Here is a 15474-nt window from a genome sequence, read left to right as displayed (position 1 = left end):
TCTTTGTTCCGTTGTGGTGATTCTCATTCTTTAGATTTACTAGTGGACGCAATTCCATACCACAGGAACTTGATATACCTTTTAGAAATTTGCTACCTCTCTCCTTCTCGGTACTTCTTTTTTCTTTATTTTAACCTCCTCCTACATCCACTTTATGTGAAAGGAAAGATGATCAAAGTTTTCCACGTCCTATTTTTTTTGAAGATGAGGTAGATGCGTTTGAAAGACCTCAGGATCTTTATGATCCTCAAGGAGCTCTCCGCCATCAAGGTCATATGATGTATATTCGTGGTTTCACAAACGAGCCAAATGATTTATTTTGCCTTTTAGAGGTCACCAACGTAGCATCTTCCAATCAAGGTGCTGGAAAAGTTCTTCACAGAGCCACAACCAGCGTTCACGTCTGCTGGCATCGAAGTTCCACCTTCTCCATGTCTGATATCCTACGAGCCAATGAGGTTAGTGCCACCCTCCCCTCACTATTCACTCTCCTTCTCTTCCACTCTCTTTGGCGCTTTTTTATCTCTTCCTCCCTTTTCTTTTGTCTTCAGTACCAAACCAGTGGCTACCTTCTGCGCAAGTTCAAAAACAGCAACGGATGGCAGAAATTGTGGGTGGTGTTCACTCAACTCTGTCTCTTCTTTCACAAGAGCTATCAGGACACCTTTCCATTGGCCAGTCTACCCCTCCTAGGCTATAGTATTATTACACCATCACCGGAGGACAATATTCGCAAGGAATTTGTCTTCAAGTTACAATTCAAAAATCATGTCTACTTCTTCCGTGACGATAGTCAGACGTCTTTTGAACGGTGAGAATTGGTGATTTGGACAATATGCTTTTTTGCTTGTCCGTAAGGTAGCCTAATTTGGCTAATTTTTTTTTCCTTCGCCTTTTTCCTCTCAACCAGATGGTTTGACTGTCTGAGTAGTGCAGCAGGCACAAATGCTCGACAACGATTGGTCAGTTCGCGCCATCCTGTCACGTCAACTGTTGCCACCGCGATGACAACGACAACAACAGCAACAACGACAACATCGAATGTCTCCGGTGAAAATAAGGCGAATTGAGAGGAGGGATTAGTTACAATCTCTATCCTCTGTGTGTGTGTGTGTGTATTGATGTTAGAGGTGGTTAGTTGTGATTAACAATTTATTTCAATGACTACCTAAATGATAATTTCTTATTTCCCTCCTTTTCTTCTGCGCTCCGCCCCTATCCTCCACCCACCTACTAACTTTATCAATAAATCTTGTAAATTATGAAGTTGGAATCATTAAAGTGCATTCTACGGAGTAAGATTATTTTTGTTTTTAATTTCTAATTTGTCAAGGCTTTGTAAACGGGAATTGGTGGTTAAGGCCTAGATTTTTTGTAGCTTGCTGACGCTATTTGACTTAGGGCTTGATAATGTCCGGCTTTATTTAAAAATTTACGAAAATGTCCAGGTTTTTGCAAGCGAAAGATTTTCAAAGGCCTTAAAAAACAGGCTACTTAATATATCCTCAGTAGCAATCTTTATTTGGGTGTCGCTCGGTTCCTGTGCTTCGTAGATCTCCTTTTTGTGCGATATTTGAGACCCCTAAATCAACAGAATCAACAAATCAATGTAGTAGACAATAATTCCATCCCCTAACCTACCGGCCGTTGCCATAATTATTATTTATTGCCTCCCCCCCCCCTAAAAAAATAAAGGGAAAATGGAGTTCCGTAGGATTTAGGTTTTCTCCTCCCACCACTCACTTCCTTGATCCACCTCTCTGATACGCCTTTCCATGGCGCCCGTATTGGATGTCAAGCTTGTGGTAAAACGACTTCAAATGGAGCGCGAGGTGTGGATTAAAGATCACAAAATTAGGAGATCGAGCTTTGACCAAAGGAATTGAGTGGCTAAAGAAACGCATCCTACCCCCAGAAAGTCAAAGTGGAGCGAGTTGGCAAGGTAGCAGACCTTTCCAATTATCACTTTATCTCCGGTTTTCGTTGGTCTTTCTGAAAAGTGCTGATTCTCGGACGCTCAGACAGGCGAATCGCACCAGGAAGAAACTTGCTTGGAGGATAGCTTCCAGGATGCATTTGGTGCCTCCGCTTCGTTACTGACCCAATGGACAAAAGTCAGGTCGTGGAAGTCTACAAGGTTTGAGACGGTTTCAAGAGCCCCCTCCCCCCATAAGTCAATATCTCACTCCTGTGGTGGTCAAATGTGACCCCCAACCACCGACGGTGTTGAATCACTCCTGAAGTTATCATAAAAACGCCTTCGGAGGTGGATGAGATGGTGTGACAACAAGGTCGTGACACCTTGACAGATTTTATCGTATTTGCATCCATCCACCAGTGCATCATATAAGACAGCGTTGGTAACCATTTAATTCAACAGCTGGTCGAAACCGGACAGTTGTCATGGTACTCACTCGGCCTGCGCTGACTTACTGGACTTTAAAATCTTCGTGAACGGTAGTACTGCGCTACTTTGTGTCTCGTTGAGGGGATTGAATGACACCTGTGTTGTGCTGCAGCCCGTGAGGTGGAAACCGCCACGGTGGAGGTGGTGATTGACGCCTTACAGACAGGACGCGCATCCCGTCCGGTGGTCTTAGAGTTCTGCAGCACTCGTGTGGGCATCCCAGCGAGGCATAGACATTACCTGAAGTCTACTGCTGTTGTGAGTGGATGCCTGTGTCTGGCGCACGAGGACCGGAGCCACGACCGCAACCTTGTAGAATGAACAGTGCATCCGGTTGGACTCGAACGGTTCGCACTCCACACCCACATCAACGCCTCGGCCATAATGGCCGCCTAACCACCTAATTGGTCAAGAGCACGCCCAGCATTACCCACCAATCAGATGACGAAGTCTCCGCACCACGAACCAATCAACTGCGCCGCCCCCAACAGTTTGAAAACGTAACTTCACAACTGGCGCTCGAGGGGCCACAACAATCGCCTTCCACAAACCCCACCCCCAACGAAACAGGAGAAATGTGACACCTTAAATATCGGTAGGGCCATGGGGACATTATTTACAGACGGACAGGAAGAATGGATAGACTGACAAATGTGACTAGATGGAGAGATAAGGTAATAAGAATCTTGACAGAAAGGACAGGTTTTAGGTAGGAGGTAAAATTTCATCAGTTTCTTTTTTCCAGCTCTTATTTTTTCGCCTTGCTTTGATCTTTTTTTTGGTGGAATGTCGGGACATTGTCATGTCGAGTGAGGTCCTCCTCCCCCGCCTCTACCGAGTAGACACCGCAGTCTCCGCTTTCCAGTCGCGGGAGAAGTCGTCTGAATTGCCGTTTTTTTTTACAGAAAAAAAGACGTAGATAATTTGTGTCCCAAGAATAAAAAAGGTTAAAGAAGTAAGAAATCGTGTTTGAGTAGACCTTTTTTGAAGGTTGAAAAGCAGAAAGATTAAATTAAAGCGACCGATAGCGCAGGCGCATTATCAGCAATGCGGGTACTTCATGATACGGGCTCTGCGGCAACTAGGTCCGCAACCCTACTGCGTAAAAAAGGTTACCGTTTGGCTACTGATTCAAAAGTAGCTCGGAGAAGACGTCTAAAATGGACCGCTCACAAGAGTTGTATCGCGGTAAGACTGGATTTAAGTGAGTTTTAGGTATCCACGAGAGAGAAAGCTGTCAAAGCTGCTAACAGCTAGCATGAACTGAGGAGTCATTTGATAGCTCAGATGAGTAAATCACAATGTCACATATGTGTGACACCAGCGGGTAAATAAATGGTGCAACACAGAGCAGAAAGCATTGACCCACCTTGAGGAGGGCACCATCAGTGCATCTCAACAATGGAGTTGACGGGGAAGAGATAACTTCGGATCCACCGAAACAGACAAGATGCATGAATCGGTGGAGGGACGAGTAAATGAAAAAACCACTTCCAGATCGACACACTGCCTTATCACGGCCATCAGACGCACACTTAAGAGCTAGTTCAACCACCAAATTCTTCAATGTGACTCACTTGCTGAGGCAAAGAGATTCTGCGAGTCGACCAGCACTGCAAGGTCTGAGAGGATCTTCTGCAGTAAAGAACTTTCCATCAGCTCGGCAGTGGGTAGAGGGGGCTGGCAAACGGGGTAGTCGTGGAAGTCGCGGTGGAGTCGAAAGACCATACTGCAGAAACAGAAACGGAGGACAAAGACACGGAGGAAGTCCACAAAGAGGAATTGGTGCATTCCTGGGTCTGAAATGCAGCAAAATGGAGGTGAGAAGATGTAATCGGGGCCAACTCGGCATAGGAACTAATGACAAATGTCCCAAATTGATGGTACACCAGGAAAGAAGGGTCAAAAGAGTGACTGCAAGGGTCGGAACGAGTCAATAAATGGATGGAGCAAACTCACCTAAATGCCTTGCCCTGAATAAAATCCGACAACATTCGCCCATGAAAGAGTCCACCAAGGCCTGTGCTCTCTCCCATGTCTTCAAACTGATGGATTTGAGCCCGCAGACGTGTAGATACGCCGTCAGCGGACAGTGCAGAAAGAGGGTGAATAGATTGCCTTTTCGACGCTCGTTATCGAAGACGGCGGGAAGAGTGTCGGGTGAGAGTAAAGCAACCAGTGGTTGGCCGAAAAGACTTTGGAAGTTCTGTTGGAGAGACGCAAAAGTGGATTAGATGGAGTCAACTTTTCCTCTGCCTTTCGACTTCTGGACATACCTTGAAAGCGCTACTGTTGTCGCTGTCAATTATGAGGAAGAGAGGCTTACGGGTGTAGGCGTAGAGGTCGCCAGGGTGAATGCTAAAGAAAGAAGTGCGAAATTAGTTAAGGATGCAAATACAACACATTTACCGGCGTGCACCGTCAAGTGATTAAAGGAAAGAGCGAATCGACAGATCCGTAGTGGAAAAATTGACGGGGACGACTAGCGGGTGCAGACGTGGAGACAGCCGAGACGGGCGCTGAAGGCGGCATGAGGAAATAGTCTGCGACCTCAGGATATGGATTTTGGAAATAGATTGAAGTATGAATGCGGGATGAACGGGTGGATAGGCACATAAGCCTGATGCACAAGAACACCTACCAATGCGGCTCCCGAGCGTGACCTTTGAAGCGCGATTTCACCACAGAGGTGGACTCCCGTTGGGCATTCGTCACAACACCACCAACCTCGTAGCCGCTGCCTCGCAAGTCTACAATCAAATCCAGTCAGGTCAGGTCTTTCAGCCACGCACAGTAAAGTCACCTTGGCCACCTAGCCTCCTATAGGTGATTTCGAGGTAGTAACTACTAAATGATAGGCTTTTGAAGAAAAAATTAACGACACTGAATCGCAGTGAAGGCAATCTGCTCTAGAATTGCGGGCGCAACCCGTCGTTGCCAGGATAGCAACGGAGGGAGGGTAGGTTGATAAAGCCCACAGTGGGGTCACGATCTCGGTACGCCCCGTGAAGGAAATTAAGTCACATAGCAACCCGGTAAATCGAGGTCACTTCACGTTAGTCAGGTAAAGGCAATGCTAGAGAGGATCACGGATCGCAACGCGCGGCATAGTAACAAGCACGTAGCCACGCTGAGGCACGAACTAGCTGCCATAGCAACTGAGGGCTCCCACCCCCTCCACTCCACCTTCTGTCAAGAGCACTGGACGCGCGGAGCCCCTGGCCCACAAAACTAAGACTCAACGGAACAGCATAGCAACCAACTGGTGAAGACGCCATAGCAACCGAGGCGCGTAGGTGTGTGTTTGTGTGCCACCCTCGCAATGGCATCATTCATCAACGAAAAAACAACGAGGCGACAAAAGGCATTCACAAATGACGAATCCGAATTTCAATGTAAACGAACTTGTCCAAACCCGCAGCGAGGTAGAGCATGACGGCAAATTGGAATGAGTAGCCCATTCCTCATTGTTGATATGACTGCTTTATGCTTTTCATGTGAAGTTAAAGACCTTCTACTTCGAAAGTACACTCACGAAACAGTCCATTCCTTCAGTTACTTTCGGTCGACGCAAAGATGCAACATTCGCTCTCGAGTTAGTTGACGAGTGCGTTGACAGAATTTCGAGTGAAGAGCTGACCACCGAAACAATGGCACCGCAGAACCGAACAATTCTACCGCTGCAGAAAAGATAACGGACTAACTAATGCGACACGATTTTCCGCAAGTACTCATAATCCACCGAAGGTATGCTACATACTCATGATGTCAGACGCGGGGAAGGAAATCGGAACGTCACGTATATGTGACGTCGATTGTAAGGATATTAAACGTCTTTAACACCAGTAAAAGGTCCGATTTAATGGGCAAAATTTCAGAACAGGCTCAAAAAACACGACAATATGACCATAATGACAGCTTAAATCCTGAATATCTGATAAGCGCTCAAATTAGAAATGTGTATGACATTGTGACTAAAAAATGGGGCTTACGATCATTCTGCGGTTTGCTGACTGATCTCAAGCCATCAGCAGAAAGGTAGAGAAGGAGCACTCCATCAGCTGGTAGATCCTTGAATCCCGCAGCCATGTAGCAATTGAACTGCGAGAATGTCGGCTTGTAGAGAAGGTATTTGTGCGGATTTTTACATTTTCGTTCGCCAGGGGCAACAACTCCAGTCACAGGGGCATCACAGTCATCGCCATTTTCGAGGCTTCTTTGCGGCCGTAGACCGACAGTTGTGTTACCGAAGTTGTCCTGAGGATCGCGCTCTACACACTGGAGGATGCGGAACATGTCAAGAGTGATCTCGCTGAATCGGATTTGTTCAAAGCAATTGCCGATGATAATGATCTCGGAGAGCTGCAGAGGTTTTATTCCGCCACTGTGAGCAATAGCTTTTTCAAACCCGGGACAGTTGAACTGCGTTAACCGATTGGTGATCACGACGGGAGTCGAGTCACCGCTAAGAACGGTGCAGACATCATCCGCGTCAATAAAGTCCTCGATCTCCTGAACAACATTTTTCCACTCAGCATGTTCGACCAAATCAAAGGATTCAGTGTAATTGTTAATTTGGTTGGATAACTCCTAAATGAACAGGAGGATTACTGAGCAGTCAACACTCTACCTTAATGAGATCCCGGACGGCACTAACCCTCTTCAACAAGAGGCAGACGATGATAAATCGGGCATAGTAACGAAGCTTTTTAACAGCCTGTTCGGAACGATTCTCCTTACTAATGTGGGCAAAGTACTTGCGTTCTCGTATGGCGGTGAAAAAAGAGGAGGCCTCCATGAGGTACTCAGTATCGCTGGTCCTAAGACTGAGGAGGAATTGAAAGCAAAAATTTTGCGAATTGAGGTGCATACTAGAAATGGTAATAGAGCTGGCCGATTTTGGAGGCGATTTCACCGATCTGCCAACGCGTCAATCCATACATTTCGTCAAGTACAGCACGATGCAAGCGTTGGAATTTCCAAAGCTTTGTATAAACATCAAAAGTCCGACCGAAATAGGTCTGCCATTGTTTGTGCCCATACTGTGGGAGGTCCCTTAAGGGACATCAAAAGCAAATAACAAGGAAATTATTGCAACACAATTCAGGAGAGCATAAAAACGCACTAAATAAACGTAAAATGTTGGGAAAAGTTGAACAGAAATGTTGACCCCAAAAGAACTAAATTTAGGCCTGAAAATATCCCAATAATCAGTGAAAAAAAATCCGGGAAGAGAAAAGGATTCTGCACGCAATAATCCAGAACAAGAACTATTTTCAAAAAAGATTCGGCGCTAATACCGCAAGGGAGACCTACCTCAGGCCATTAAAAAGCTGTTTCGATTTTTCCAAAAGATGGCAAAATTCGGACACAACCATTCTCTTAGATTCTATTTCGTCTGGAGAAAAGACACCTTTCTCTTGCAGCAAACGCTCAACCGAGGCCATGAAATTCGAAAAGTGTGGTAAGGCTTCAAATTAAGCTTTGTGGATAACTCAAACAAAAATATTACGGAAGATAAGGCGTGGACCTAATGGTACATGCTGTTAAAGCAATTTTTAAACGCTTATTAAAGCAACAATTTGTGTTGAATAGCCTGCTTTTTTAGCATGCATTAGCATCAATTTAAAATAAGGCCATGAATTAAGCTTTAGTAGTTCCTTCTCTTCTTTAACTTACTGGTTTTTAGAACATTGCCTTTTTAGGCACTTCGTACTGACTTGCACTCATATGCGACTCAATAAGTGATATACAATGAGCTAGCATCCGCCAGGAGATAAAGGACCATAACATGGCTTCGCTCTTCCTCGGCGAAGTGCTGTGATACGCACTTGCTCGAATACGCGTTTTGGTGACAAATAACCAAATTACAACTATAAAGTGACTATGTAGGCGTCACAGCTTCCGGAGGGCAGGTGAGCACAAAGCATCGGTAGTTTTGAGACCAATAACGCGGAACCAATGCAGCACGGCGGCAGAACTGTTATCGAAAAGATATTCAAAAGTCTGTACGCTTTAGAATGTGGTAATGTACCGCTGCTACTTAGATGACATCTCTGAAGGAATATTGCGTTATATCAAGTACAAAAGATCTAAAAATCAATGCCATAAATTCAATATAAGACGCATGCTACTGTTTGCTTTACCATTTCAAAAAAATTGCCCAAATCAATATTGTTTCTACTTCCTATTGCAAGACAAAACTTTTGAAACCATGGCAAATCAGAGTCCGCGCACCAATGCTTCATTTCGGAAGAATGCGTTCAAACTTTGCTGACTAGCACAACTTTCAAATCCATTCTGATCGACCAATCAGCCCAGGGATAGCCGGTGGGTCGATATTCTTACTGTTGTACATTTGTATATGATCTAGGAAACGATTACGCACCCCGTGACCTTCCACCCACATTAGCTAGACGGATGCTCTTCTGCCTCGCCACTGTGAAACATGCCTTTGACAACGCTGCCGACGGCAAGCACTACCTCAACCATGACGACCTGGAGGTGTTCTTCATCGAACTCTTCGGTCAGCGACCATCCCAGCGTCTACTGACACAAATTTGCGACGCTTTCGACGTCAAATCAGCCGGCACTCCAGTGGGTGTTTCTCTGCCCAAAATTATAGACTTTGTAAAGGACGAATTGAGCTGCAATCTGGATTCTCGGGAGGGCCCGAGGGATGAAGAATATCTAGCTCTATTTCAGGCACTTGACTCCAGAGGCAGCAACTTTATCACTCTAAAAGATTTGGTTGGAAGAGCAAATTGTCGAGTTTTGCGAGGTTGTCTGCGCTTTGCGTTTAGGTTATTTGACAGCGATGGCGATGGACGAGTCTCATATCGCGACTTCATTGAGGGCATTCAAGCGGGGCGAACAGCGCAATCCTTTGGACTTTAGCCATTTTATTAATCGCGGTTCATTTGTACGATTCCTTCCTTCTGACTAATTGTTTATCACTTTTTTTTCAAAAATAGAGATACTCATTCCATTCGATCGCGTGCTTTCTCAACGGTTTGTTAATTATTGGTTGTCATTCGTGAATTCTCACAATCTTACTGTGTGAATGCCTGAGTGGACACCCGTTGTGTCCACTTACTGTTTATGCACGTAAATCTCCCTCCCGGCTTTTATTTATAGTGCGCTGGCTTGGAAGATTACCAGAGCCGAAATTTGATAGGTGGATGCAGGGCCTCACGTTATTTTTATTGGCTAAGCGGAAGCCATTCAAATGACGGCATTTGCCAGAATATGTACATTCGGAGGCGCCAAACTCCTCCACCACACAGTGATTGGGTGCTTCCACTGAAATCCTTCTCCTATTAGTTAGTACTGCACGAGCAGGAGGGGCCTTGGAGCCTCCCTGCAGTGCTGCCGGGATTTCCATCCTCTATTTTATTCACCTAATACTTGCGTGGACATGAAGAAAGGGGGTTGTTTCAGTGGCTATTTAAGAAATTTTTCATCTAAATGTAGTAAATATACTACCTATCTGTACTACTTGCAAATGGACGTAGAACCAACACATCGAGTGAAGGAGGCAGAAAAACCTCGCGAGACTTATCAATGCAAATGTAAATTAGTAGTATGCCTCATATCCGGACGCCATCGAAGGTGGCCGAAAAGTCGTGTCAGAATTAAGAATACCCCAGAGTGCGGAACGGACGGCCCAAGGCGTCGAATGCACGTCGACAAAAAGGTGGACTGCCTAATTGTTAATTGTAACAGCCTCGGTCGGGGGGACAATCAAAAGCCATTCCGCCAAATGACAGTCACGCAAGCTGCAGTACCGTTGGTGCATGCATTTTTTGCACAGATCAAACTCGCCAAACAGGCGCCAGCGCACACACACACAAAAATAAAGCAAGTACATTATGGCAGGGATGGCGTGGTACATACCTTAAAGGTGTGAAGTGAATGTGGTATTGTGGGTGAGTAACCGGTAGTACTTTCATTCACATGCGGAAAGTTAGAAGGCCAAAGCTATTGCTTATCAAAACAATCTCCTACCGAGAGCCCTCTCCAATGGATACGCAAACAGTTTTGCGGGAAGATTCCGTGTCTTCCAAAGCGGGGCATATTTACCAAGACTTTATGATACGAGAGTTGAAAACAAAAACAAGTCAACAGATGGAGGTGCACCTAGGCTTTACAATGTATGCATGCACAAGTTCCCACAGACTGCTGAGGAGCACACAAACTTTTACGGTCTCCTTAAATGTTCATTAAAAGCAATGTCTGCAAATAAAGCCCCACGATTGTGGCACAAGTCTCTTCTACCACTCACACACTTCAAAACACCCACTTTGCCTTCCAAAAGCCTTAAGCACCAAATCTTCTCCATATAATACTGATTGGCATTAAACGGAATAGATGCAGAGATCAGAGTAGATACCACTTTCCTGGCCAATCGATCTCAATTGCTCATAAACTTTAGCGAACAAAAGAGCAGCCCTATCAAGAAGTCAAAAAGAGGACTTATTTGGGTACTATTACACTAAGCACAAAAAGACGTGGAAAAGCCAAAAAAGGTTTACGATTCTTACAAAATATGGCGCTTATTGAGGACTGGAGAGGTAAGGAATCTCCGACAGCCAGTCAAATGTAACCGGTTCTCCTTTTTAATCGGGTGAAGGCATTACCTTGAGTCGTTCGAAAGCCGCCTTTTCTAAAGACTCCCTAGAATTTAAAAAAAGGGAGAAAGTGAAAAAAACCCACGGAAAAGGAAATAAAGTAGTTGAATAAGAACACAAACCGATGGTCAGGATGTGCTATTTTAATTAGTGCGTGGGCCCTCTGACGTAGATTGCGTCCGAACAGGTAGGCAATTCCGTACTCCGTCACGATGTAGTGAACATGTGCGCGAGTTGTGACGATTCCGCCGCCCTCCTTCAAGTAGGGTACAAATTTCGACTCCCCTTTCGCGGTAACCGATGGCAATGCGATGATGGGTTTACCCTCCCCATCAGTCGATATCGCCGCACCTCGAATAAAGTCCACCTGACCACCGACGCCTGAGAAGATACGGATAGAACAGGATTCTAAGATCTTACCAGAATAAATTCGCGATCCAATAGAATCAGACACCACCTGGCCGGTGAGGTCGACCTCAATGCACGAGTTAATCGCCATTGGGCGGGGATTTTGAGCGATAATGACAGGTGAGTTGACCCAGGCAATATCGCACATATCCACAAAAGGATTGTTGTCGAGGAAATCAAAACACTTCTTAGTACCGATAACAAAGCTGGTGACAATCTTTCCAGGGCGCATCTTCTTCATGGAATTCGTGATCACACCGAGTTTCACTAAGTCAACAAGTCGGTCGGAGAACATCTCCGTATGTACACCGAGGTGTTGGTGATTAGTTAGTTGAGACAAAACCGCATCCGGAATTGATCCAATGCCTGAAAATACGGAAGAGAAATGGGTAAAAGAAAAGCTAGGTGGAGCAAGAGACACTCTTTAAGGGACTTATATTTACCCATCTGCATTGTAGCGCCGTCAGGAACTAGCTCTTCAGCAATATACTTTCCAATTTGCTGTTCAACATCAGTGATTTTTCGTGCCTTCGTCTCATGCAGAGGTTGTGGTCCATGCATAAGAACACCGATATTGCTCACATGAATGCTAGCATCACCACGAGTTAGTGGCATATGGGGATTAACTTGGCCTAAGCACAAAAAGTAAACTAAAACGATGAGAAACACACCGACAATGAATTTGGCATTCTGAATGGCAGATCGGGTTACGTCTACACTGGGTCCAAGGGAGCAAAATCCGTGTCGATCTGGAGGCGTAATGCTAACAATAGCAAGATCTAATTCCACGTGTTTGCGACGAAAGAGAAGAGGAATTTCACTGAGAAATATCGGCGTGAAATCAGCCCGACCCTCATTAATTGCCTGACGGCAGTTGCTACCTGTTTGGAATCTTGATTATTGTCAGGAATAGGACGTACCGGTAAAAAGAGAATTAGTTCGAAAATGACCAACACATTCCGGGTCGTTAAACGGGAATGGACCTTCGGTATGAATATGGAGCAATTGAACATCTTTAATCCCTCTACTCATGACGTATTGATGAAGTTCTTTGACGAGAAGAGAAGGAGTGGCGGCACCTCCATGAACAAAAACTTTAGCTCCATCTTTCAAGTGGCTGAAAGCGTCCTCGCCAGAAGTTGCCCACCGGGGAAAACGATCGGGAATTGGGGCAAAAGGTTCATGAGCACCCTCAATGTAGTAATAACATGGCGATGTTGTGCAAATGTTACGCCGAAACGAATGGACTGAGCAGACCCTAGCTAGGTACTTCCGACTAGCAAGCGCTAAACTAGATGCCATCGTCTCGACCAACTGAAGCGTGCGCCCACGATGCCACTCCGATTGGCTAGTACACAATGAACTTGCCGACAAAGTCCATGTATGATTTGAAACGAGATTCAGCAAAACAAACTTACAAAGCGTTAAAAAGCAAGATCATGTGCTATTCCAGAAATTCACTACTTAAGACGCAAGATTTTGTTTCGCAAGCAGTACAAAATAGCAGCCAAAGCACATATTTTTCTTTTTGTACAACATTTGAAATTTTTCAGTGAACATAATTTAATTGCAATTGCTAGGAGAAAAGGATGCTTGTTCAGCAACTTGCCATCTGTTTTGCGCTTAATTTTTTATTGTTTTAGTTTTCCAATTATCTTTGGGCTGTTATTAATGCAAATTGTCAACCTTTTAAATGGATAAGTATGCAGTCGTTTCACTGATTGGCGAGGGAGCACATGGAGTCGTCCTCAAAGGCAGACATAAAGACGTATTTAGAAATACTTATGCTATTGTATGTAGTCGGGTGAACTAGTTGCTCTTAAAAAGATTCCTCTCCGTAAGCTGGAAGAAGGTATTCCGCATACAGCCATAAGGTACTTTTCCTCTTTTACTAAATGGAGTTCCTTAGAGAAATTAAGGCCTTGCAGTTAATGTCTTCCCATCCAAATATTGTTCGACTTCGTGAGGTATTTCCTCACGGAATGGGCTTTACACTTGTTTTTGACTACATGGTCACAGATTTGAGTGAAATTCTACGTTCTATCGAATCGCCCTTATGCGAGGGAAAAATAAAAGCCTACATGGTTATGCTTCTTAGTGGAGTTGGCTTTCTACACTCAAACAGTATAATGCATCGAGTGGGTGTATCATTTTTTCCAACCGTTTTGTCGATAGGATCTCAAACCTGCTAACCTCTTAATTGACAGTAAGGGCGTCTTAAAAATAGCTGATTTTGGATTAGCGCGATTATTTTTAAGCAGCGAGAACAAACTTTACAGTCATCAAGTTGCCACTCGGTTTGTTGCAGGCACTTTAACGTAACATCTCTAGGTGGTATCGAGCTCCAGAACTTCTCTATGGTGCAAAGCGGTACACTGAGAGCGTCGATTTATGGGCCGTGGGATGCATCCTTGGTGAATTACTTAATAACTCGCCATTATTTCCTGTAATTTCTTGTCGAAAGTTTCTCACCCCACTTATTAGGGTGATAATGATATAGAACAGTTGTGGTTTGTTATTCGGGTTTTGGGGACGCCTACTGAAAAAAACTGGCCAGTACGTCTTTTGTAAGGGAATAACCCTCTTTTTTGTTTTGTAGGGTTTAACTCAACTACCAGATTACAATAAAATCAGCTTCACACCTTGCGAGCCCGTGGCGTTAGAGGATGTCGTATTGTCTGCCTCACCGTTGGCTCTCAATCTACTAAAGAAGTTTTTGTGTTATGATCAAAGTAGCCGAATCTCGGCACAAAAGGTAGTTTAATTTCTTTCTATTACAAAAAATTACGCATTTTACTGATTGGGTTTGGATTGTACTGCTCAGCGTCGTTTCTTTTAAAAAAAAAATACTTTTTTGCCTATTCAATCCGAGCTCCTGGTTATCTCTTTTGCTATCTTCTCATTGTAGCCCAATCGCAAAATCCACTTTGCTTGTAATTTTAAGACTATTTAGTTCTAAGGCTTGGCAAATAGGCGTTGTCAGGAGTATGGGATTGCGCTCTTCTCCCCTCCCCACGATACCCCATCCTAAAGTGCGGCATGAAAACCTCCCACTGGAAGGATTTGCCGTATGAGAGTTCTGTATATTAGATCGTATTTTAGTGTAGGTGACACGCAATTCCCTGCTTGTTAAACCCGCTAATCCTCACCGGATTTTAACGGAGGGTACATCCACTCGCTGTTCGAGCAGTATTCCATCAAACAGACAGATCACATTCTCTGCCTCACACTCCAGTTTGTGCTTCTTCAGTCTTAAACAAGTATCAATCCCCCTTTGAATGTTAAACGTCTCCAGTTTACAGCACGCATAGTCGTGGCCTCAAGAAGCCCCCATCTTCCCGCTCCTATTAAATGTCTCTTCCCCAACGTTTCCTCTAATTAAGAGGAAAAAGACCTTTTGAGGAAGAGGGTGTAATTTCGCAAGATCGCCAGGTCAATTCCACGTATCTAAATAGCTTAGAGACGTTTTTGCCTTCCTTTTAAAACGTGTTGATAGCACTTTATTAAACATTTCAAACAATTTTTACTTATTACATTTCAGTAGAATCGTTGTAAAAAATATGCAGCGGCATGTTTATTTTCGAATGTATTTTTCACTTAAAAACTTCGCTTCTAACACTCATGTGCCTAATTTCTCCCCAAAACTCCCTAAACATGTAAATTTTGTGGTTGTTTGTAGTTTTCCTGACAATATTTTCCCAAAAAATGATTATTAAAATTAATAGTTTACTGAAGGGTGGGAGTGATGCAAAAAAAGTCTTAAAACACAAGAAGACATTTATTAAATTACTTTAACATTTTTTTACTTCAGGCTTTACTCCATGACTTTTTCCTGACAGAACCGCTTCCGGCAGATCACCGAGAGCTGTCGAAGCCCAGCACAAGACGAAGCGTTGCAACCACATTGGAAAGTTGTCTGAAAGCTCCACTCAGCACGTTACTCCCTCCAGCAACTTTCTTTGATGAGGCAGCTGAATACCTACACCATTTAGACAACCCAGATCCACAAAATTAGACCATTTTTTTTCA

General features: G+C 44.3%; 5 protein-coding genes across 5 annotated transcripts in view; 3 read left to right on the top strand and 2 right to left on the bottom strand. All coding sequences in view use genetic code 11, as the record gives it.

The window, feature by feature from the left end:
• The window catches only part of EGR_08833 (FERM, RhoGEF and pleckstrin domain-containing protein), a gene marked incomplete at both ends in the record, with an annotated part of 7825 nt that extends 5097 nt beyond the window's left edge, over positions 1–2728 (top strand). Inside the window, 3 exons of the mRNA XM_024498082.1 lie at positions 331–811; positions 911–1050; positions 2520–2728. Coding sequence (XP_024347484.1) covers positions 331–811; positions 911–1050; positions 2520–2728 — 830 coding nt within the window. The remainder of the gene's footprint in view (positions 1–330; positions 812–910; positions 1051–2519) is intronic.
• Positions 2729–3238: 510 nt separating this feature from the next.
• On the bottom strand, positions 3239–7854 carry EGR_08832 (hypothetical protein; the record flags this gene model as incomplete). The annotated part of the gene is made up of 9 exons (XM_024498081.1): positions 3239–3288; positions 3985–4206; positions 4367–4613; positions 4684–4765; positions 5049–5157; positions 6400–6997; positions 7038–7233; positions 7280–7462; positions 7724–7854. 9 exons carry the CDS (start codon positions 7852–7854, stop codon positions 3239–3241), a joined length of 1818 nt encoding a protein of 605 aa, XP_024347483.1.
• Positions 7855–8368: 514 nt separating this feature from the next.
• Positions 8369–9304, top strand: EGR_08831 (EF-hand domain-containing protein; the record flags this gene model as incomplete). Its single annotated transcript, XM_024498080.1, has 2 exons — positions 8369–8411; positions 8781–9304. 2 exons carry the CDS (start codon positions 8369–8371, stop codon positions 9302–9304), a joined length of 567 nt encoding a protein of 188 aa, XP_024347482.1.
• A 1721-nt stretch (positions 9305–11025) lies between these two features.
• EGR_08830 (4-hydroxybutyrate coenzyme A transferase) lies at positions 11026–12747 on the bottom strand (the record flags this gene model as incomplete). Its single annotated transcript, XM_024498079.1, has 6 exons — positions 11026–11083; positions 11160–11418; positions 11458–11811; positions 11889–12077; positions 12117–12326; positions 12366–12747. The coding sequence occupies 6 exons, from the start codon at positions 12745–12747 to the stop codon at positions 11026–11028; spliced, it is 1452 nt and encodes a 483-aa protein (XP_024347481.1).
• A 391-nt stretch (positions 12748–13138) lies between these two features.
• On the top strand, positions 13139–15460 carry EGR_08829 (Cell division protein kinase 20; the record flags this gene model as incomplete). The annotated part of the gene is made up of 8 exons (XM_024498078.1): positions 13139–13213; positions 13246–13319; positions 13355–13583; positions 13621–13742; positions 13777–13891; positions 13930–14001; positions 14045–14200; positions 15257–15460. The coding sequence occupies 8 exons, from the start codon at positions 13139–13141 to the stop codon at positions 15458–15460; spliced, it is 1047 nt and encodes a 348-aa protein (XP_024347480.1).
• Positions 15461–15474: the final 14 nt, after the last annotated feature.

Source organism: Echinococcus granulosus (assembly GCF_000524195.1).
Source record: "Echinococcus granulosus chromosome Unknown EG_S00121, whole genome shotgun sequence".
Taxonomy (NCBI): domain Eukaryota; kingdom Metazoa; phylum Platyhelminthes; class Cestoda; order Cyclophyllidea; family Taeniidae; genus Echinococcus; species Echinococcus granulosus.
The sequence above is the reverse complement of the archived record's forward strand: the minus strand, read 5'-3'. Positions and strand labels throughout refer to the sequence as shown.